Here is a 22,430-nt window from a genome sequence, read left to right as displayed (position 1 = left end):
ATCAATCCAACGGTTATCGTCGATACGACGCACCGCCCGTGTTCGTATAAAATTTTACATTTGATGTAATACCAGTACAGTAATGTAATGTAATATTTACGTTATCGCAGAGTAATGACATTATTATCCATGTGGCCTCAGTTTGCCGCTGCAACTTGCCTCAATATTTTTTCGCAAGAGCTCAAGCACTCCAATTCGTCCAAGACAGTCATGTGTTCGGACTACGTTCTGCCAGCTGCTGCCGTCATCCCTGAATTTGGCCGTTCGCAAATCTTATAACACGAATTTGCAGCACTTCCACATGTACTTGGTGGGCGACTGCCTGCAGCAACTGGCTGTTTGCCGATCTGTAGCCAACCGCCCGACAACGCTTTGCTTGCTTATTCTCTTGCAAGTTCGTACGTCCAAAAAGCTCCTGCCTGTCCGAATTTACTTCGCAATTTACTCGACAGTTTCCAAGACCCGAAGTCCCAGCCACGATGCAACTTGGATACGTTCTGTTGTTTGCTTTCACCGCCCTTGTTGGGTGCGGTGATATGGTTTCGGCATCTGTGTACACGGACTTGTTGCTCTCTAAGACAACTCCTCGGATCTTGCTGGACGCAAATATAGGTGATTTTTGAGAGCAAGCAAAACTGGCGACGACCAACGCCACATGAAATTGGACGGCGAAGAGAGAGGTTTGGAACTCCATGAGCAAATGGCGGGGTGGTTGGCACGAATGACCAAAGGAACCGCTGTTAAGGCTGAGGAGTCAGTTGAGTTGCCGAAGTCGTTGGTGAAATCCATGTCCATAAAAAACCACTTGAAGGATCTATCCGAAACTATCGATGAGCTTCAACACTCGCTTGCTAACATGTTCGAGATTTTTCTCAAGAACCACCAAGACCCCGACGAAATGTTCACGTTTTTCAAGCTCGACCCCAGAGTTGCGGGTGTTAAAAAAATTGACTACGACTTTTTCATGAAGGCGGCCAAGGAGGATGAGGAAGTCTTCGCCGATTACTATTTGTGGCACAGCTACGCGGCGTACTACAAGTCTCGGAACCCCGACTGGGTTAGCAACCTGGAGTAAGCTATTTGAATTGTCGTGACAGAATTTTTTTGTGATTCTGTGACGAAATTAACTGCGGCGGCGAATCACGGCTGATAGATGCGTTGCTATAGCTTTCCTCCAAGCGTAATAAAGACAATCTTGGTCCTGTTTTACTGTCAACACATCCATACTGTATCCTACTTCACTACTGCATCGGCTTCTGTGCGCTACGCTCTTCTCGCAAGCAGCGAGGCGACAATAGAATCCGATACGACTCTGGCCTCGCAGCTAATATTGTCGATAATATCTATCAGCGTGATAAAGACGGAGGAAAAGAATAGCAAGTGCGGGCTCATCTCGATGGGGTTCCCCGTACAAAAGACAAGGCTGTGGTTGGCACACCGAGAGGTACGAAGGTAAAACTGTGAAGGACGTTGCGAACATGCTGGGCATGCATAATCTGCCGCGCATGCGACGGGATGAAGCCACTCGCTTCACGCTGCAACGTACGTCGATTGACATGGATATGGGCTCAGCTTCACCGACAGAGAAGAACCCGCATTAAAACCAAGCTGAAGCTCAGCCTCTATGACAACCCGATGCCTGGTGCAGACTACGTTGAGATGGTCGGCAATGATGACGATATTGCTACTGCTCTGACTGGGGCTCGTGAATCGATTGTGCTGCTGCAGAATGATTACAGTTCACTGTCACTTTCGGAGAATGCGTCAGTATTTATGACGGGTCCTAGTGCCCACAACATCGGGTATCAAAGTGGAGGTTGGAGTCTTCAATCGTGGGGAGTATCTGGTAACGATATGTTCACGCATGATGTATCGGTAAAGCAGGGCATAGGGAAAATTGTCGACAACGATTCATTTACTTCAACGGCTTGAATGTGACGGGAAACGATAATGCATGGGTACGGGTCTAGTTCGTGGCGAATGTATGCTTCTATGCTGCTGAGAAAGTCATGTCAAAGACTTTGAATCAAGCGCAGTATCGTTTTTGTAGCATCCGATTAACCAATCAAAACGCAAAGTGTCCGAAAACGCATGCGTCCGCTTCGGTTGGAAACCATCCTCAGTCATGTACAGGGCGGGTTACGGGCTAGTAGTCCAACAACATCGTACCGACCGTGACTAAACAAACACCGGCATTGCCCCAAGTACAGAAAACGTTTCTGCATTTTCTTCGTTTCAGGTGTTTGCCAGGCTCAAAGCATTCTCAACGAACTGTTGGCGAGACTTCATTATTATCTCGCGGACTTTCGGGATGATGATGGCTTTCAATTTTCGGGTCTCTGAGGCTTGCTGGCGATATCCAATACCTGAAGTCACTTCGGCTTGGATCTTGGATACATCGCTGTCCATTGCACTTTTGCCGCGAATGTAGCTGCTTATGGCGAAGCACGTCCGCCCCTCGATGAGTTGGACCCCAGAGCTTGCCTTGTCGCAGTGTGCTACCCAGTCATCCACAAACTCCGACATCAGCACGATCCCACTTGACGTCTTAAAGTGCTTCACCACGCTGTGTCCATTACGAATGGCAAGACCGCCGCTTTCAAGACGCAGAATCATCTGCGAACCCACTGCGCACGTGTTCTCCGAGCGCTTGGTCACGCGCAACTCGTGGTCATCAGGAAATCCTCCAAATTCGACAAAGGACCAGACTGTCGACGAAATGGCTTGTTCTGCAAACGGAAGCAACTGGGTGCTCTTGAACTCCACCGTTCCTGTACCACAATTGTCTCCGTTCCCATTGTAGTTCTGGACAAAAGTAGTGTTTGGGACCGCGATACACTGTTTAGTTGATAGCGAGGCTTCAAATTGCCGGAAGCATTCACACGCGCTTCCAACATATCAAACATGATGGGACTCGAAATCCGAAGAGTTCTTGCAGCCGCCGCTCGCATAGCATCCAGAGCCAAAACTTGAAGTTGCTTTGTAATTATCATCGACTGCACCACCAAAGGTTTCGGATCTTCTTCTTTAACATTTTGTTCTCGTCCAACGCAGCCTCAAACTTCATCTTCTCCTCCTCCTCTTTTTCGTTGTTCCTCTCGTGTTGCTTCGGCGCTTTGGTCGTGCTAACTGGCGACACTCTCGAAAGTAAAAGTTCCCTTTGAATTTCGAGCGATTGGGCTTGTAAGCGCAAATCCTCCAGCTCACGTTTGCGCTTGATCCACGACGGATTCTGCCGTTTCTTCTTGATCGATGTCCTCATGTTTCCGTCGCTGGAATGCATCACTTTACGCTTGGTTGATTCAGTGGGTACTACTTCGCTCCTCGTCTTCGTGCTTGGATACCGTCGCTTGAGGAAGAGCATAACGATTTCTCTGCCGGCCTCACTGCCGTTGTTGGTCACTGTCACCAACACATTTACAGAGTCCAAACTAGACGTCACGTTTGTCGTGCTGATGGTCATGTTGGATCAGGTGAAGTCGGTGTATGCACTGAGGTTCACAATAGTCTCTCGACGCGCACTGGGACGTCACGCGGTGGTTGTACGGGATCATGAGATTGCCAGTGTCCTTAGGGTAATTGATCGGCATGCAGCCGCTTGGGTTGACGTCACCATAGATAATTTCAGCCACGGCCTGACAGCCAAGCTCACACGCAAGCATGCCATTCAAGACGGCGTGCACGTTTTCCGGTAAATCCTTCAGAATATGAGGGCGACCCTCGAACAGCACCACGATAACCTTGGTACCCGTGGACGCCTGCTCCTTCACGTACTCGATCTGGCCAGTGGGCAGTGCTAGGTCTTCTAGATTGCCACTCTTCTCCTCGTACGGCTCCTCTCCAATGACAATAATCGTGTACTCCGCCTGACTGGCGTATTTCTTAGCAGTCGCTAGACCCGCTCCCGAACTATTGGATTTTTTCTCGTGCTGCTTGATGACTACCAAGTCAACCTGAATGCCACACAGCTCATATTCAGCTTCCAAGCGACGCTGATTCCTCGCAATCAGGGCGCAGCGCCGAGGAGAACAATGTCGAAGCTGGACTGGCGCCATGTCAAAGAAGGGGGAACGCTGTGAGGAAGACTACAAATACTTCAATGCATTGATTTGTCAAAAACAGTTAGCGAATGGGTAGTGAAGTTGCGTTTTTGTAACTTTGTAAACCTTCACGACGGCAATTACGCTGCGCGAGCGCAAACAATCGCAACAGGACAACATACAGTTTTTCAAGCCAAGGTTGCAACATGACATCACTAGTATAAATTGCAAAACCAAGAACCAACTTACTATTTTTGGCGTACTATACTACTGATATCGGATCAACTTGAACTTTGTATGACATTCCAATACTGAGGTTAGTCTAAAGCAGATGAGTAATACCAGGCAATTATCTCAATCGTTGTGACTAATCACTGAGTCAGTGATTCACCGTATGGGAATTCCTCCCACGCAGACACCCGTGGTCAGGAGTCCTGGCTCAGGACACCTGGGATTATCCGGATAATACCAAGACTTTTACAATTCGAGCTGATTGCACACGTGATGCCACCTAAGCACCAGCTTTGGCATTGCTGAGCCGGCCAATCCTCCAGTGCATGTAAGACAACGTCAGACACATCGAAGATGTGCCACGTTGACCTAAGGAGGCAACGCACGCGCTCTCACCACCGCACAAGAATACCATGTCACTTCCCTCTCTCTCTCTCTCTCTCTCTCTTTCTCTCTCTCTGTATCTCTCTCCAAGCACATTTGCCAGCTTCACGTTAAGCGTACCGAGAAAAGCAGACTAATTATTGTCCAATACATACTTGTTAGAATGTTTGGTTTCACGCTCTAGCATTAACGGAGGTATTTTCACGAAAGCAGTCAAAAAGAGCAGTTTCTACATATCCATGGATACTGATGGCGAGACTGGATGATTTCACGAAACGACGGGATGACAACATTGCTTATTGTCCGGGCATCTGCGAGTGGGGGCCGCTTTGAGGTTTTAGGAGGGTCTCCAGGTTTCAGAATCAGTTTTGAGCGTAGTTGAGACACACCAGGCGATGCATTATTTGCAACACGAGCCCCGTCGATAGTATAGCTGCTTATCACAAAGCAACCGCCCTCGTCCATTGCATGAGTCCACGAGCCAGAGTCTTGAAGGTCAGCAGTCCAGTCCGATATTGACTCCAGCATCACCACAATTCCAGTTGGCGTCAGGAAACGCTTCATCACGCTATGGTTGTTGAGATTGACGCTGTCGCCATCGTCCAGGCAAACGATGAGGCGAGAATCCATAGACAAGGCCACCACAGGATGAACGTCGATACCGCTCCATCTCGATGCCGGAGGTGAAGCAACTGAACAAATTCTCTAAAAGCAGTCTGGTGGCGAGTGAATCGCAGGCGACGGAACTCGAGTCGACGGCGGCGGACTGGAGCGTGCATTACCCTCAGATCGGACAGGGCGTTAAGCTGGCTGCGGAGGATGCAAAATACGTTATTGCTATGAAACCCGAGACGAACTGCGACGTACTGCAGCAGCGAACCGTTGTGGGCAACGTTCGGTTTATCGACGGGCGAGTACCCGTTCGGTTTGCTCGTGGCGGAGTAATGTGTATTACAAGACATTCACCGCAAAATCAAACTACCAACTTACCCGAACATCTCACGGAACCATTTTCAAATAGGCTGGTATAAGTACTGGTTAACAAACCACTACCAGGTACTTCGAAGTACGGAATTACTAATCAAATATCGTTTCAAGCACGACGTACTTCACTTCCTCGTAACGCTAAGACATTTTCGTGAGCTCGGAGCTCGTCAGAAAAGTGGAGGTAGTGCTTCGAGTAGAAAAATAGTCGCTTGACGCAACGCAAACGAACTAACGAGCGCATCGCGGGCATTTATTTTTCCACCGCCATATCCAATTCATTCGGGTATGTGCGCGTACAAGGGAGTTCACAAAAAATATAGATGGCATGTAACAGTAAAAAGTTCTGTCTCACAAGCGCAAAATTGAATTTGTCAGAATAAGGATTGTTGTGTCATCTCATTTTCTAGACTAAAATCGACCAGCTCATTGAAATAGTGAGAGTGAATCCAAGAAAAATAAAGGCATACGATATCTGAAGTTTAACAACAATCTCGCAGGTGTCTGACCGAGTACAAGCTTTCAACTCAAAGCAGCGTTGTCGTCGGAAGAAGTCCATGAAGGCTTGTAGCTGTGGTGAGAGATGTGTTGCACTGATTCGAACGGCGTGGACGCTTTTTTTACAAGCTGCGTATTGGGCAGTGAAAGGGAACCTGGGTGCTGTGCACCAACCAACTACGGTAAACTGAGGTTTGTTCGATGGTAGTTGTCGCCAACTCGCCCTATTGCTTACTCGATCCAGGGTAATCCTCTTTAAGAAGTCGTAGAGGATCTGTACTGGTCGCGTCGAGGACCACTCATTTTTTCAGTTTGTCCTACCATTATTATACAGGAGAAGGTTTCGCAAACTTGTATGCTCGACGAGACAAATGTGCATAGTGCATCTTTGCTGCCCCTAATATTAATATTAACGCTTCTGTTGAATACACTCCATTGTATTTGACGGTTGTATTGCCGATATGCGGAGCACTCCATCGCGCATCCTATCCTGCTACTGTACTGTGCGGTATATCCAGCGGCGGGATTCCAGCCTCCACAGGTGCTTGTCGTGGAAGCGTCGAGTTGAAACATAATTATATGAGTGCATTCAGAACACTCCTATTAACAATATCATTACGGTATCATAGTGTTTCGGCACTACTGATTGCAGCTTCACATGGTGGCAGGATATTTTGTGAGATCGGCTCGTGCAGCTCGGAGTCGTAGGTATTCGATACACCAGTCACACAACGTTGTGGATCTCCTCCATCGTGGCGTCGCTTTCGTCGAAATGACTGGGTATGGTGCTCTGAAACTCATTCCGCAGTTTCCTTTTCGGCACTCAAGCACTTGAAAAGGCCCAACTCGCCCAAGACCATGCGTTCGCACTGCCTTCTGTTGTCTGCCGCCGTTGCCTTCCTCGCCAGCAGCGAAGCGATGTCCCCAGCATCGGACTCCGTTCAAGTGCTGCACTCGAATGTTCTGCAGGGAAACGTCATCGCCAACCGCTTCCTGCGTACCAACACGGTTGGTGACGAGGACGACGAAGAGAGGGCGGGCGAATATCAAGGGTATCGATAGAACCGAGAAGGAAGCAACCACATGGCTGACAGCTATGCTTAATAGTGGCCCGGTGAGCGTCAAGAATGCTGCGAAGGAGTTAGATATATTGGAGAAGGTCGGGGCCGAGGAGCATATGAATTGGAACGCTCTCGTCAAGTACATACAAATGCATCACAAGCGCATCACGAGAAAGGAATTGTCGTCGGAAATGGCCAAAATAGCCCTGCTGTCGGACATTCTCAAGTAATGTGCGCAAGGCATGTCCGACATTACCGCGCTCAGAGGCCTCGGGGACCAACGTTGCTAACTTGTTTAGCTGCAGTTCCGCCTTCTAACACGAAGCTATCACGAGCAGCAATACGTTGCAATTCAACTTGAAGTGTCACAAACAGACCATCACTCTTTCACGTCAGGCTGCTCACTCGAGCCTGACGTGAGCCACGTCGGATCTTCAGCCTTCGCGCCCTTTCGTTCAGTCCTGAATCCGCTGTCCGTCAGCCACCCCACGATGTTGTCTGCGCTTCGCCCGAGCCGCCGCCTGCTGCTGCAGCGCGGCGTGCGCTGTCTGCAGACTGCGGCCGAGGCCGCCGCCGACGTGTCGTACACGCGCGGGCTGTTCCTGGGCGTGAACAACGCGGCGCGCGCCTTCCCGTACCCGAAGCCGTCGGCGAGCGAGACGGAGACGCTGCAGATGCTCGTGGAGCCCGTGAACAAGTTCTTCAGCTCGGTGGACTCGCGCCAGATCGACGAGACGAAGGAGATCCCACCGCAGGTGCTGGGCGACATGAAGGAGCTCGGGCTCTTCGGCCTGCAGATCCCCGAGGAGCTCGAGGGCCTCGGCCTGTCGAACACGGGCTACGCGCGCGTGTGCGAGGAGATCACGGACGGCAGTCTGGCCGTCACGGTCATGGCGCACCAGTCCATCGGCCTCAAGGGCATCCTGCTCAACGGCAACGAGCAGCAGAAGGCCAAGTACCTGCCCAAGCTGGCCACGGGCGCGCACATCGCCGCCTTTGCGCTCACGGAGCCGTCGAGCGGCTCCGACGCCGGCTCCATCAAGACGCGCGCCACGCTGTCGGAGGACGGCAAGCACTTCATCCTTAACGGAGGCAAGATCTGGATCAGTAACGGCGGCTGGGCCGACGTCATGACGGTGTTCGCGCAGACGGAGGTGGACGGCAAGGACAAAGTCACGGCTTTCATTGTCGAGCGTGCATTTGGAGGCGTCACCAGCGGCCCGCCGGAGGACAAGCTGGGCATCCGTGGCTCCAACACGTGCCAGGTGTTCTTCGACAACTGCAAGGTGCCCATCGAGAACGTGCTGGGCGGCGGCCCGGACATGAAGACCGGCGGTGCAGCTGGTGTTGGCCAGGGCTTCAAGGTGGCTATGAACATCCTGAACAATGGCCGGTTTGGGCTCGGTGCGTGCGCCGGTGCATCTCTTCGACGTGTGCTTGGGGTAGCGGCAGAGCACGCCAACTCGCGCAAACAGTTTGGCGCACCGCTAGCGAACTTTGGGCTCATCCAGAAGAAGTTCGGCGTCATGGCGCTCGATGCGTACGCCATCGAGTCCATGGCGTTCATGACCACGGGGATGATTGACCGTGGCGACCCGTCCTGCGAGATCGAGGCTGCTATGTGCAAGGTGTACGGCTCTGAAGTGGCGTTCACGGGTATCAACGAGTGCATCCAGGTCATGGGTGGCACTGGTTTCATGAAGGAGTGGCCGTTCGAGCGGCTCATGCGCGACTGCCGCATTCTTTCCATCTTTGAGGGCACCAACGAGATTCTGCGTATGCTGATTGCACTCAGCGGAATTCGGGTATGTTGGCGCTGATGCTATTGACGTATATATCAGTGGACTAATAACTTGTTTTCTGTGTAGACTGCTGGCGAGCGTCTTTCGGCTGTGGGCAAGCTGCTGCAGAACCCGCTATCAGACCCGTCGAGCGCGGCCAAGGAGATCTCGGACCGCCTGCAGCGCAAATTCTCACCGGCCCCTCTTGACGGCGTGCACTCTAGCCTGAGAGGACCAGCTGAGCTGCTGCAGAAGCGCACTGCCGACTTCGGTGACGCCGTGGAGTACCTACTCCGCAAGCACGGCAAGAAGATCGTGGACGAGCAGATGCAGCTGGAGCGGATCGCGGACTCGGCCATCGCGCTGTTCGCCATGACGGCCACCATCTCGCGCGCGAGCTCGTCCCTGAGCACCGGCATCGAGTCGGCCGAGCACGAGAAGAAGCTGACGACGCTGTACTGCGACCTGACGTCCCGCAAGATTGAGACGCTGCTGAGCGACATCAAGACGGCCGTCAAGCACGACGAGCAGCTGCGCGAGATCGCCCACGAGGTGCTGCGCGCCGAGAAGTACATCCCGAGCCACGCCACGGGCATCGACTGCTAGCCACAAGCGCTAAAAAGTATCAATCGCCGTTACGTAACGTCACGCCAAAAACTGAAGATTCCGCAGTGGACCCATCCCTAATCATGTTGAAGTTCGCTACACTTGGCCACTGTATACCAAAAGAGTGATGGTCTCTCCAAGTTGCTGAGACTCTGCCACTTCCGCATTAGCAGCGCAGCGGGCAGGAAACCGATGGGCGCCGCGCTGTCCACGGCGACCGTCACGCAGCGGCAGGACGCGCTGGCGCGGCTGCGCGAGCGCGCGCACTGGCTGCTGCACCTGTGGGTGCGCTTCTGGATCTTCGCCACGGGCCTGGAGGCGCACGAGGCGCTGGCGTGGCGCCTGGCGCAGCAGCTCAAGCACCGCGTGACGCGCTCGGCGGCCGAGCGCCGCGCGTTCGTGCACCGCGTGACCATGACGCTCGTGGAGCTGTGGCTGCGCTCGCTGCGCGCCGTGCTGGTGCCCGACGTGTTCGCGCGCTACCTGTGCGCCACCTTCGTGCTGCACATCGTGTACGAGCTGCAGTCCGTGGCGCGCCGCGTGCTGGGCAGCGCCTGCCTGCGCCTCACGGCCACGGGGAGACGCACGCGGAGGCTGCGCCAGCAGCTGGAGAACGTCAAGACCTTCCAGGAGCGCCAGTCCATCGCCGGCGAGCTGGACAAGCTCGAGGGCAAGGACAAGTGGCGAGAGGACCCGGCGTCCGGCCTCTTCCTGTACGAGCGCGTGATGAACAAGACGCAGATGTACAAGCGGCTCAAGCTCGAGAACGACGTCATGGGGCTCATGTTCGCGCTGCGGGCCGGCCTGCTCAGGAAGCACTGGGGGCTGGGCAACCCGAGACTCTACTCGGTCAGCAACGGTACGCTCTCTCACTCACGCGCTGCGTCTTGGAGCGTGGAAAAAGTTTTTTCTTCTTCTTTCTGATGAGTTATGATTTGTTGTTGTTGTGGGTGACGCCAGTCGGGACGAAGCACGTGATCGAGGAATATCTGGACACCATCGTGCAGGCGATGAACGTCGTGCTGCGCGCGAAAGGAACGGAGGAGGAGAACAACGACGAGCTGTCGATCGACAACAAGCTGGCGTTCTTCAGTGAGACGCGCCACGCCTTTGGCCGGTCGGCGTTGATGCTGTCGGGCGGTGGCGCGCACGGGTTCTACCACGCCGGAGTGATCAAAACGCTGGTGGAGAACAACTTGTTGCCCAATGTGATTGCTGGCTCCTCGGCCGGGTCGATTTTGGCGGGAGCGATCGGAGTTCGCAATGATGACGAGGTGCTGGAGTTCTTGTCGGGGGAAACGGTGAACTTGAATTTCTTGGGACCGAACATCACAGAGCAGGATCGGGCGGATTACACGCCGTCGTTCTTGACCCCTGCACAGTTACTGCTGCCGAAGGGCGGGTTCGAAGTCGTGCGAGACGCGTTCATTCTTCTCAGTCGATTCCTGGACAAGCACTATGTATTGGATACGAAAACTCTCCGGGACTGCTTGCGAAGCGCCATGGGTGACTATACTTTCCGAGAGGCCTACGACAGAACGGGTCGGATTATTAACGTCACAGTGACCCCGCTGAGTGCCGACGATTATCCCCAGCTACTCAACTATCTTACAGCGCCTAACGTGATTATCTGGTCGGCATCGCTAGCTTCGTGTGCAATTCCGAATGTGTTCCGGCCTGTTGAACTGCTGGCTAAGGACGAGCATGGAAACATCGTGCCCTACTTCCGCGAGGGCCTGAAGTGGAGTGACGGCAGCGTCGAATGCGACCTGCCCATGGAGCGTCTGTCGGAGTTGTTCAATGTGAATCACTTCATTGTTAGCCAAGTCAACATTCACTACAAGATTGTGTCGGGCCATTCGGCGTTTGGAAATGGACAGACTGGCAGCCTCATGAGCTTCCTAAAGAAGCAGATGAAGGCCTACATCAAAAACATCGCTGAATTTGGTTTAAACACCTCCGTCCTGAAGTTCCTCGACATCGGGCTCATTCCTTTGATCACGCAAAAATATGAAGGCGACATCACCATCTGCCCTACTGACAAGATTTCTGCTGCTAAGTTGCTGCGGACAGTGCTGAGCAATCCGTCACGTGACACTTTTCCAGAGATTTTGCTGGCTGGTGAGCGAGCATGTTGGCCTGCTCTTGCTCGAATTCGCACCATGTGCCGCGTCGAGTTCGCCTTAGAGCGGGCTGTACGATACTTGCGCGGTGAGCAAGCGCTAGAAGACGAACGCCGATGTGGACGGAAGGCAATCGGCCGTGTGCCATCTTTCTACACCTCCCCGAGCTCAATGAACTTGTCCAACCTGGATCAGTCACCTCCCACACCGCGAAACTACGCATCACCACCTTGCAGTGAGGGCAGACGCTCTCGGCATGCCAGTGCTGACGATGGTGAAATGGTAGATGCAATGGGCAGTCCAGTTGCAAACCCCATGCGCCGGAACAGGTCGATGAACATTGCAGGCGCCGTCCTGTCGATAGATGGAGGAGCCAATGCTTCAGACTTCACTCACTTTGATCTGTAAAGAAGAAAGCACTATTTTGCATTTTATTGATTCAATTCCGTTTTACCATTTACTGGGGTCTCCGACAACCGAAGTCAGCGCATCGAAAAAGCTTGACACTGGTTCAGGTGCACAGAAGATCTGCCGTACGTAGAAGTCTGGTAAGGTTGATATCTTCTCGTGGAGATCACCGAGCTGCTCCTGCAACATCCGCCGCTCCTCCTGCAGCGTTGTTATCTTGTCTTCATCTGCTTGACGAACAACACTGGCCACGCAATCACGCAACACCTCTTCCACTTCACGATCGCCCTCAAGGCTTCCCAATTGCATCTGGAACCGCTTCAACCGGGCTTCCAGCCGTGCTTGCTCGCGCTCTGCAGCTTGTTTCGCCTTCAGTTGTTGAACAGCACTTTGCTTCAGCTTGCGTTCGAGCTCGTCGTTATCACCATGCAGCATATCGTAGTCTCTCTCCAGTTGAGCTCGAGCCTCAGCCTCGGTTTCGAAAAGCTGCTGCAGTTGTTGCCGCTCTTTGTCTAACAGCTCCTTCTCACGATTTTGCTGCTGAGCATCGAGCTCCGCCTGCTTAAGCTGCTTCTGCAGCATCGACTTCTCCGCTGTTTGGTCGGCTGCGCGTCGTATCCAATCCTCTTTTTCTCCTTGGTGCGTCGCACGGAGTGATTCCACTTGCCTCGTCAGATCTTGCTTGGTACTCTGCGCTTCGGCTTCGACCTTAGCAAGAGATTCCTCTTTGTGCTGTAGTCGCAGTTGTGTTTTCTCCAGTTCCCTTGTCAATTCTGTTGCTGCTGCTTGTAATTGTCCGATCTCCTGGTTCAAACTATTGCGCAGGTTTTCCAGATCGGTAATAGCATGGATTTGTTGCTGTGACGAGTGTTGCAACTCCGAGATTCGCTCTGCCTGCGAGGCTACCTTATCTTCCAGGTGGGTCTTCGTCTCAAGAAGCTGCTGTATTTCCATGCTCTTCGCTTGGAGTTGCTGCTTCCAATCCACTTTGTCATTTTCATGAAGACGTTGGAGCTGTTCCTGCTTGCGTTCCCACTCAGCTTTGTCATGCGCATGGTTACTAGCCATACGTTGAAACAGAGCCTCGAAGAACACAATTGCGTCAACACGCAGAAACTGGTAGAAGGCCTTCTTCTTCGCTGGCCCACGAGCTTTTCGTTCATACACTTCTTCCAGCACTTCCATCGTAGCTTGAAAGGCTTCATCCTTGTTAGCGGCAGCATCCCACGCACCGGCAGCGAGTGGTCGCATCAAGAACTTTGCGCGCAGCTTAGCTAACACTTTCACGCAGAAACGACTCGAGCGCTTCTGCAGCTGAGCAATTAGTGTAGTGCGTCGGGCGTGCATGTGTTGTTTCAATTTCTGAAAGCACGTAGCCCGTGATGCGCCTTCCACTGAGCGCACCTTAAACAGATTCAACGCCTGCTCCTGGGCGTCCTTGTAGATTGCCTCAAACTCTGCCTGTGACAAAATCTTCGGCTCATCGCCCTCTGCTTCGCCACTACCATCATCGGTATCTTCTTCAACTCCATCTGTATCTTCCGAGTCACCCTCATCGCTCACCTTCTTTGGGGGCTTTTTACCAGTTGTGGCCTCCATCAACGTGTCGTACAACTCGATAGCTGCCGCAAGTGCGGCCTGGCACGTAGCGTCTGACACGTATTCCCACGCAGCTTTAATGTCCGGAACCGCGCCGCTATTCATGGTGTCCGTGTAGCAACGCACAAGCTGTGCGACCTGAGGACCATCCAGGGTTTTGCCCAGCAACTCTTTTGCGGTCACCGCCGAAAGAAGGCGACGGCGCACAGCAGTCATCTGGTCGACGAATTCTCGTCGCAACTCCGAATCCGGGAGCTCCGCCGCACGCCGCAAATCGCGCTCATCAGTCACGGGACGGACCAGCGTGAGGCATTCACGACGACCAAACAAGACACGAATGGATGCACGAGTGCGATTCCGCTCCACTTGGCGCATTCTCGTGCTCTCCGACGCCGTAGTACTGACGTCGCGTGCATCCAAAGCCTTCTCTAGATACTCATTGGCAGTGAGGGCGTTGCCATCGATCTGCATATCAAGCAAAAAATCACGCAGCAGCCATACAAACGGTGGGAAGTGCGGTGCCAACGCGCGCGACTCCTCTAGCTTGTCACTACTGAGTGCCGCCTCCTCTGCACTTGGATTGCTAGCACCAAACCCATTCATCGCCGATGGTGCCGTCGCCGGGTGCGTACTAACACACACGTGCTTGGTGAGCTCGGACACGAGATACAGCCGATCGATAGCTCCTTCATCGATCACACCCATCGTGTTGAACACAAAAAGTGAGCTCAGCAGCAGCCCCAGTGAGAAAATCTTGGCGTCGTAGCTCTCATCATTATCCGTCGACGCCATTCCCTCCGTGTCCAGAAACAGCACGAGTTGCCCCGCCGGGTTGCGCACCGGAGGCTGCGGCGCCCAGAGCCAGATGCCTCTCGTGCACGACTCCGTCGTAGGCCCCACACGGAACCCATTGGCCTTGGAGGTAGCACCATCAACACCACTGGCCACGTTGCCATTGGCAACTGGGTCCTTAACACTATCGGCAATCCACGGCAAGTCGTCGCGATGAGAGGCCAATTGGTTGAGGAAGAAGCTCTTGCCAGTGCTGCAAATTGACAATTGTTTTGCACCGCGTTAGTCAGAGACAGCAATGGCAGTTAATTGCCTAATACAGACGATATCGCACCGGTATTGGCCCGCCAGGCAGACGACCGCCACGGGCTCATTTAAACTCTCCAGGAGGCTGCGTCAATGCGACAGCGCCGTAAATCAGGCATAACGACGCACACACAGAGAGTTAGAGCCTCGTTCGAGCTGCGTTAGACGCGCAGATCACTGCAGAACATGGTGCACGCACCGCACGCCGTCCTCCGTGACGCGCAGGCCGTCGGCGCCGCCCTCGATGAGGCACACGGGCGCGCTCATCGGCCGTTGCGAGGCGAGCTGACTAAATTGAACTGTCCTATCTCTATCATCGAGATGTGCTGCTATGTGGTGTACTCCACACAGGCGCGCAAACGATTCAATGAATTGCGATCTTGAAGCGACACTTGAAGAGACTGCAACTAGACCATAGCTAATTAACTCCGCGCCATGGAGCTGCAGCAGCTGGACGTCGTGAGCCGCTGCGTGGGGCAGGCGCTGACGCCGCAGGAGCGCTCCAACCTGGAGCTGGGCATGCTCAAGCGCAGTGCCACCGAGACGCTGCTGTCGCTGCGCTTCTGGGGGCGCGTCTCGGGCGAGACGCAGGACTATCTCATCGCCGTGGCGGTGCTGCCCGCCAAGGACTACCCCAAGAAGAAGTTCTACTTCTGGTAGGCTGCACTGACGGTTTGCACTCTGCATTGACTGCAATGCAAGTGCTGTGGCTAATGGCACGATCTACTGCTGCTGCAGCACCAACACGTCGCCGGAGCTGCAGCAGTTCCCGCAGCTCAACAAGAAGAAGAGCGCCATGGCGGCAGCCATGACCTCGCGCCTCAAGGGGGACCCGGCCTTCCTCATCGGCGACTCCGGAGAGCCGCAGAACCAGGACGAGGGCGAGGCCCCGTTCTGCGAGCTCGACCGCCTCGCCTACATCGTCGAGGAGATCGACCACGCCACGTCCGTTGTGCCGCTCGGGGCCTACATCGTCTCGCCGATGCACCAGGTCATCGCCAACCCCTCCTTCAACGGACTCACGTGGGACCAGTCCTTGCAGATCTACAACTTCTTCCACTTCCGGCACCCGGACCTGCCGGAGCGCGCTCAGATCATTGAGAACGCCGAGGGCCTGGTGCGCGCCGGAGACTTTTTTGATCCACTCATCCAGGATCTGGACGGCGCATGGGTCATCTCCAAGGACAACACCGGCGGCTACACGACATTGCGCAACTACGCGTACCCCGGCGCATTCTGCTTCCATCAGCCTTTGTCAGCGAACTACGGCAGCGTTTACTTCGGAGACGGCCGGAAGAACCCCGACATTGCCTTCATGATCTGATGATACAACTAACGTTGCCAAAACATGACCCATTATGTTTCCAGCTACGATTACCCTTACGCATTTCTTAATCTTGCTGGTACTGAAGTACTCCAAATTGCAAACGACAGTGCACGCAGAAGCCAATCGCAAAAACCTCTCTCCACATAGCACCAATTTTAGCTTCTCCTGTGGCAACGACTGGCCTGGTTGATGCATTTACGTGTGCAGGCGGTTCAGGAAGAAGGTCAAGTCCCGCGTGTTGGACGAAGACTTCACCTTGGTGGTGCGGTAGATCGAATTCAACGATTCATCAAGAAGTTGCTGATCCAAAAGCTTCTGACATGCACTGAAGGCTGCAGCAGCTCTGGCACCAGCCTTGGACGGCATGGGATCGCTCCGAAAAGTTTCCAGTTCCAGCTCAATCGGTAGATTGAGCTCCGCTGTGAACATGCTCTTCCCGCCGTAGCGCTCCTCCGATACCGAATACATGCGCTTCACGTCCACCGTGTACAATCTGCTCGGCAGAGACTGGCAGAACTGGTTGATGCACGCGATGCTGCTATCAAGATCCAGCACGGCGCCAGTAGACTCGATTTCAATTTTGTGTTCTCCGGTGCCCATCATTTGAGCAGCAATGGAGCGTGGTTGCTGCTGGATTGTCTCAACCTTTTCGCGCGAAAACTCGAGCTGGTTGATCACTTCGGCTTCACTGAGCAACTGCTTGTAATACACTTCGTGACCTAAGTCACCTTCTTCAGCCAAGTAATACACGATACCGTCCTCGTGACGCGCACGGCCCTTCAACTGCATCAACATACGCGAAGTTCCAACGCGATCCATCACCACGATCAATCCACACTGAGGGAAATCCACGCCCTCCACCGACACCGCAGTGGAAACCAAGACGCGAATCGAACCCGACTCAAACTTTCTCAACGTTGTCTCCATCTTCGGCAGTTGAAAAGATGCAGTATCACTACGCGATGCTCGTCCAAGGATGCTAGCAAACGGTTGGTCAACCGGTCGTTCGTCTCTCATCAAGCCGTTCGACTCCACTGCAAACTCTTCATTATCAGGCTCTTCAATTTCCTCCACTGGGGCAAACTTTTCGTTGAAATAGTCCGACAGCACGCGACATTCCGTCCGCGTGTTCACAAAGACAATCCCCTGCAGATCAAGACGCGCTTTGTTGCCACCTCCAGCCTGCTCCTCTTCAGGAGTGGATTTGCTCACCTCGGCCGCCTCATTTTCACTGTCCGAGACGTCACTGTTGCTCAGCTCGGCTCCAGCCACCTCCTCCACCGTGGCTTCGTCTTCCACGTCGAACAACTGGGCACGCAAGATCTCCTCCACCTTCTTCACCTTGTCAGTGCATGCAAAGTTGCACCCTTCGCGCTTGGCAGCCAGCAGCAGCATCGTCTTGACCGCATCCTTGTCCAGACCGAACATACTCCCCGGAACGGTAATCAACAGCGAGGCCGCAATGGCCAGTCGGTTGATCTCCAGCTCCGCAAAGCGGTAGTAGCACCAGGGCCCCAAGTTCTTGTAAACCGTGACACAGTTCTGCGCGAACTTGTTCCTGGCCTTCTTCAGCTTGGCCGGGTCGGTGGCGGCGTCGCTCTTGCCCTTCTTCGTGAGCTTCTCGAAGACCGCCAGGGCCTTGACCTCCTCCATCTCCTTCTCGATGTTCTCGAACACCCACGAGCCGTTGGCCGGGTCGCGCTCCACGTCCCCATTGACGACCCACGGCTGCTGCACCGGGTACGTCTCGTAGATCATGGGCGCCGCGGCTGCGAACTGCGCGAGCTGGCTCCGGTCCAGCTCGACCTTCTTGAGCTCGGCGTGCAGCTTCTCGGCGCAGTGGCGCGTGGGGCAGGCCGTGGTGCCGAAGATGCGCGGCATGGCTGCCGCGTCCTGCTCGTGGCTGAACATCTTGATGACCTGCGCGTACGGGTGGCGCTTGGTCACGTGGTGGCACTCGTCGAACACGAGCAGGTTCATGCGGCTGAGCGTCACGTAGCCCTTGAGCAGCACGTTGCGCACGATCTCGGGCGTGCACACGAACACGCGCGTGAGCCGCAGCTCGCGCTCCCACTGGGCCGCGTCCCACAGGTCGGCGGTGCGCCCGCAGTAGGCGTTGACGCGCAGCGTGCTGGTCTGGCGGATCTTGGCCGTGATCTGCACCACCAGCTGCCGCGTGGGGGCCATGAAGAAGGCGCGCTTGTCGCCCGAGTAGTCCTGCTCGGACAGCAGCGCGATGGCCAGGAACGTCTTGCCGATGCCCGTGTCCCCCACCATCACCACGTTCTTCTCGCGCGCCAGCTCCAGGATCTCGCGCTGGAACGCGCGCAGCTCCACCTGCTGCATCCTTGTCTGATTCCTGTGCTCTGGCCGCCTAATTCGATACTGAAGCACTCGTATGGCGTGTCAACGGGACATTGCGCTGCGATTGGTGGAAATGGCATTTCGTATTTTAGCAAGTCATCTTCAAGTTGAAGTGGAGTGTAGCCATGTCTACTTCTTGCCCTTCTTCTTGGGCTTGCCGGCGGGGCGCTTGCCGCCGCCCTTCTTGCCGCCGGCGTTGGGGCCGTGCAGGCCGGGCGCCGAGATCTTCACCGGGCCCACCATGCAGTTCACCAGCTCGTTCTCCGGGATGCAGCGCATGAGCTCGCGCTGCACTACGATCGGGTTCACATCCGGCTGGGCCTCGTCCTCCGCGTCGCCGCCGATGGGCCGGTACGGAGCGCTCTTGCTCGCGTCCTTCTCGTCCTTGAAGTTGGACGCGAAGAAGTGCTCCATGGCCTGCTTGGCCGCCTTGCCCTTCTTCTGGCTGCCCGGCGTTAGCTTCACCTTGTACTTGAACTTGGTCAGCGACGCGTACGGCGCGCACATGGGCATCGCGAACAGCACGATGTCGTCGGCCAGCGGCTCGCCCGTGAACGCGTCGAAGAAGTCGGCGCCCTCGGCCTCGTCCTCCTGCTCGTCGAGGAACTTCTCCTTCTTCTCACGCTGCTGGCGAATGTACTCCTCGCTCGCCTCCGTCTTGGAGGTCGTGCCAGTAGCTTCTCCGTTTTCATCCGCTGAGTGATCGGCGGAGTCATCGTCATCCTTGCTCTGGTCGTCTTCCTCCTGGTCCTCTTCAGCCATGTGGCCTAGAGCCTCCATGCGCAGCCGTCGGTCCTCCTCATCCTGGTCGGCGTATTTCTTCTTCATCTTTTTCATCTTGCCCTTCTTTCCACGAACGCTCTTCTTCTGCTGCGGTGCCGACGCAGCACTGTTGTCCTTGTCCTTGTCTTTTCCCTTCGCCCGCTTCTGCTGTGCCGGAGGCTGCTCGTCTATTGAGTCTTCGCGAGATGGCTGCTTGCCCTTCTTCAAGTCGCGGCGCTCCTTAGCAGACAACCGCTTCTTACCATCACGCTGTGGCTGTTGTGCAGGTGCTTCTTCTTCTGCCTCTTCGTCCTCCTGTTCATTCTCGTGGCCTGCAAACACAACCTTCTTGGCGACTTCTACTTTCTGCTGTGTTGAGGCGTTCTCAAACTCGTCCGGCGCTTCCTGTTCCTGCTCTTTTTGCGGCGTTTCTTCCACAGCAGGCGTGACTTCGCCTTCATCTTCGTTGTCCTCATCCTCTTCAAGTTCTTCTACTGCACGTGGAGTTCTTCCTTCACCCTGCCGTGAGTGGTTGCTGATAGAGCTCTCGTCGATACGGAAGAGAACCGCCAATCCCATCTCAAGTCGCGATGGCTGGATGTAATTTTTCTTGCCACGAATCATAAAACTACCCGTGGTAAGGTACTCGCCTGCAGGAGCCGTTTTAGAGACTTGGTCAGCGTGCACCCAGTACGCACCGGCAATCACCTGACTCGTCCATGCGTTGCTGCGGCACACACTCATGCATCCTGCCTGCTCAAGCGTAGCCACCGGAATAGGAGGAAGCTCCTGGGTCTTCTTGTCCTTCACAGTAGCGTGATTTCGGACAATACACGTAGCAGCACCGTGAAGGTCGGCGTGAACATATACATCACCCTTGCGCAGGTATCGTTTCACGAGCAGCTCATTCTGGTGAGCATCTTTTCCTGCCACAACCAAGTACTTCTCGTTTGTGAGGAACCAGTGGAATTTCTCGAACCAAAGCGTTTTGCGTCGCTGATAGATCACGTTGCGCTTGGTTTGCTGCTTCTCCAACGTCTTTTTGGTGTTCTTCTCGGCTAGTGCAATGGCCTTGTCAGTAGCCTCCGTGGCCTTCTTCACCTTCTCTCCAGCCTTCTTCTTCTTGGTGTAAATTTCACGTGCATTGGCGAGAGCTGAGAGCGATAAATCTATCCAGATGACATGCGCTTGCTTGTCTTCCTCACCGGTGCCATCCCCACCGTCCTCACCCTCATATTCATCCTCATCGTCACACAGCAGAATTGCCACGCGATTGTGCTCCAGATCGAGCTTGTGGATGAGGCTCGCTACGGGGTTTCCATTCTTTTGCTCGTAACGCACAAGCTCCTCCAGGCCGCGCCAGTCCATACCGCTAGCCAAAGCGCTACGAATCACAAGAAGTACATTCTCCACATCTTGCTGGTTAGCTTCAATAAGCTGGGCGTGCTGGAAACTCTGCTCTTGGACCTCACGCAGCTGAGCAAGCTGCTGCTGCTGGTTCTTCTTCAGCTTCGCGAGTTTGTTTTCCGCCGCAAGCTGGGCACTCTGCTTCGCCACTTCGGCAGTTTCTGCCTCGAATCGCGAAAAGTACTCGTCAACAGCCTCGTCAAACGTATCGAAGCTCTTCACCTTCTTGTGTGACTGCAGGTGCTGGGCATACAAGAACGGCGTGAACTCCTCGAACTGCTCTGGCGCGTTCTCGTCCGCAGAATCCTTCAAGATGATGAATCCGCACTTCTGTGACGAAGCAGACGACGGCTTAGCCGCAGGTGCGGCCTCGTCGTCATCGCTGTCTGCAGTATCCGTAGCGTCGTCGTTCTGCACGGGCACTGGCCCGTTAACCGAGGTCTGCTCGTCCTGCAGCCTCGCCAGCAGGTTCCACCCTTCCTGGATCTCAGCCAGCAGCGCCGCCAGCTTGTCGTCGCCCAGCGCCGTAAACTCCGCCGCGTTCTTGAGCTTGAGCGTGGGGGAGATGCCGGCGCGTACTAGACAGTGCTCGATGATGACGGGGCCGAGGCCGCCGAACGTGGACTCCTTGACGAGCAGCAGCTGCTTGATGGTCTGTGGCTTCTTCTTCTTCTGCGTCTTGGCCGTGGGCAGCGCGGCCGCCGCCTTGGCCTCCTGCTGCTCGAACCACTTGTCCACGAATGCCGCGAGCTGCGCGGGCGTCTGCAGGCCGCGCTGCTTCTCCTGGTCGCCCAGTAGCTGCACCGGGTACACCTGCTTGACCGCCATCTTGACGTTCTCGTCGAAGCGGTGCGTGCGCAGCAGCGACAGGATGCGGTAGTCGGCGTCCGTGAGGATGATGTTGCCCGAGGCGTAGAGCTCCAGGATCAGGTGGCACTGCAGCGCGTCCTGGCCGAACGTCAGGTCCACGACGCGGTCGCCCTCGAGCTGGCGCAGGCCCGAGAGCCGCTTGCCGCGCAGGTGCTTGCGCAGCTTCATGGTGAACTGGCTGGGCAGCGCGCTGCCGGCCTTGGCGTCGCGCGCGTACTTGCTCGTGTGGAAGCGCACGCCCGACTCGAGCAGCAGGAAGACCTTGGGGAAGGGCGGCTGGTGCAGCTTGAGGACGTACGTCTTGGCCGCGCCGGCCTCGCCCTGGCCCTGCACGTCGTAGATGTTGGTCACGCGCATGTTCTGCACGTTGGCGCGGATGCTGCCCACCATCGCGTGGATGTCGTCGATGGACATGCGCGTCTTCTTCATCGTGGCGGTCCTCTTCCTCTCTCCACGTACGCTGGTCGACTGGAGTGAGATATCCCCCGGACGGTACCAGATGTTGGGTACACTCACTTGTGTAAGACACACGAATGACTTCAAGTTCGAGCGTGTTGAACGCGTCGAGCAACTCGAGGTGACGACCAACTGAAGCTGCACCACACGTCTCACAGAGTGTTGGTGTATATGCAGATGCAGTAGTGGTGAGTGGGAAACGTCTTGAGCCGCGTTCCAGCCGTTCGTCTCAGCTTGCGCTACTGTACCATCCGTAGAGGGGTTCTGACGAGTTCGGCGTCAATCCGCACGGTGCATACACGTGACGTGCAAAAAGTGTGGCGACTTGCCTTGTTCGTTCGTACAGTATCAGCGATATACAGGTTGGGCGCGCTCAGGCTGATCAGCGCTATGAAGAAAAATAGAGGCATGACACGTTTGTATGAGGGGCG

General features: G+C 54.9%; 9 protein-coding genes across 9 annotated transcripts; 5 read left to right on the top strand and 4 right to left on the bottom strand.

The window, feature by feature from the left end:
- Positions 1 to 856: 856 nt before the first annotated feature.
- On the top strand, positions 857 to 1,075 carry IUM83_08152 (uncharacterized protein; the record flags this gene model as incomplete). Its single annotated transcript, XM_067932506.1, has 1 exon — positions 857 to 1,075. One exon carries the CDS (start codon positions 857 to 859, stop codon positions 1,073 to 1,075), a length of 219 nt encoding a protein of 72 aa, XP_067790073.1.
- Positions 1,076 to 2,989: 1,914 nt separating this feature from the next.
- IUM83_08151 (Lysosomal beta glucosidase) lies at positions 2,990 to 5,285 on the bottom strand (the record flags this gene model as incomplete). The annotated part of the gene is made up of 3 exons (XM_067932505.1): positions 2,990 to 3,402; positions 3,503 to 3,940; positions 5,108 to 5,285. 3 exons carry the CDS (start codon positions 5,283 to 5,285, stop codon positions 2,990 to 2,992), a joined length of 1,029 nt encoding a protein of 342 aa, XP_067790072.1.
- Positions 5,286 to 7,055: 1,770 nt separating this feature from the next.
- IUM83_08150 (putative secreted RxLR effector peptide protein) lies at positions 7,056 to 7,428 on the top strand (the record flags this gene model as incomplete). Its single annotated transcript, XM_067932504.1, has 2 exons — positions 7,056 to 7,189; positions 7,245 to 7,428. 2 exons carry the CDS (start codon positions 7,056 to 7,058, stop codon positions 7,426 to 7,428), a joined length of 318 nt encoding a protein of 105 aa, XP_067790071.1.
- Positions 7,429 to 7,689: 261 nt separating this feature from the next.
- Positions 7,690 to 9,585, top strand: IUM83_08149 (acyl-CoA dehydrogenase family member 9, mitochondrial precursor; the record flags this gene model as incomplete). Its single annotated transcript, XM_067932503.1, has 2 exons — positions 7,690 to 9,003; positions 9,067 to 9,585. 2 exons carry the CDS (start codon positions 7,690 to 7,692, stop codon positions 9,583 to 9,585), a joined length of 1,833 nt encoding a protein of 610 aa, XP_067789906.1.
- A 192-nt stretch (positions 9,586 to 9,777) lies between these two features.
- On the top strand, positions 9,778 to 12,116 carry IUM83_08148 (Patatin-like phosphoLipase; the record flags this gene model as incomplete). Its single annotated transcript, XM_067932502.1, has 2 exons — positions 9,778 to 10,444; positions 10,546 to 12,116. The coding sequence occupies 2 exons, from the start codon at positions 9,778 to 9,780 to the stop codon at positions 12,114 to 12,116; spliced, it is 2,238 nt and encodes a 745-aa protein (XP_067790048.1).
- A 42-nt stretch (positions 12,117 to 12,158) lies between these two features.
- Positions 12,159 to 15,080, bottom strand: IUM83_08147 (putative guanylate-binding protein; the record flags this gene model as incomplete). Its single annotated transcript, XM_067932501.1, has 3 exons — positions 12,159 to 14,760; positions 14,842 to 14,898; positions 15,013 to 15,080. 3 exons carry the CDS (start codon positions 15,078 to 15,080, stop codon positions 12,159 to 12,161), a joined length of 2,727 nt encoding a protein of 908 aa, XP_067789907.1.
- A 168-nt stretch (positions 15,081 to 15,248) lies between these two features.
- Positions 15,249 to 16,137, top strand: IUM83_08146 (radial spoke protein; the record flags this gene model as incomplete). The annotated part of the gene is made up of 2 exons (XM_067932500.1): positions 15,249 to 15,469; positions 15,552 to 16,137. The coding sequence occupies 2 exons, from the start codon at positions 15,249 to 15,251 to the stop codon at positions 16,135 to 16,137; spliced, it is 807 nt and encodes a 268-aa protein (XP_067789908.1).
- Positions 16,138 to 16,335: 198 nt separating this feature from the next.
- IUM83_08145 (putative dicer-like) lies at positions 16,336 to 18,486 on the bottom strand (the record flags this gene model as incomplete). Its single annotated transcript, XM_067932499.1, has 1 exon — positions 16,336 to 18,486. One exon carries the CDS (start codon positions 18,484 to 18,486, stop codon positions 16,336 to 16,338), a length of 2,151 nt encoding a protein of 716 aa, XP_067789909.1.
- Positions 18,487 to 18,633: 147 nt separating this feature from the next.
- Positions 18,634 to 21,972, bottom strand: IUM83_08144 (Nuclear export mediator factor NEMF; the record flags this gene model as incomplete). The annotated part of the gene is made up of 1 exon (XM_067932498.1): positions 18,634 to 21,972. One exon carries the CDS (start codon positions 21,970 to 21,972, stop codon positions 18,634 to 18,636), a length of 3,339 nt encoding a protein of 1,112 aa, XP_067789910.1.
- Positions 21,973 to 22,430: the final 458 nt, after the last annotated feature.

The sequence above is a fragment of the Phytophthora cinnamomi genome, assembly GCF_018691715.1.
Source record: "Phytophthora cinnamomi strain GKB4 chromosome Unknown Contig49, whole genome shotgun sequence".
Taxonomy (NCBI): domain Eukaryota; phylum Oomycota; class Peronosporomycetes; order Peronosporales; family Peronosporaceae; genus Phytophthora; species Phytophthora cinnamomi.
The sequence above is the reverse complement of the archived record's forward strand: the minus strand, read 5'-3'. Positions and strand labels throughout refer to the sequence as shown.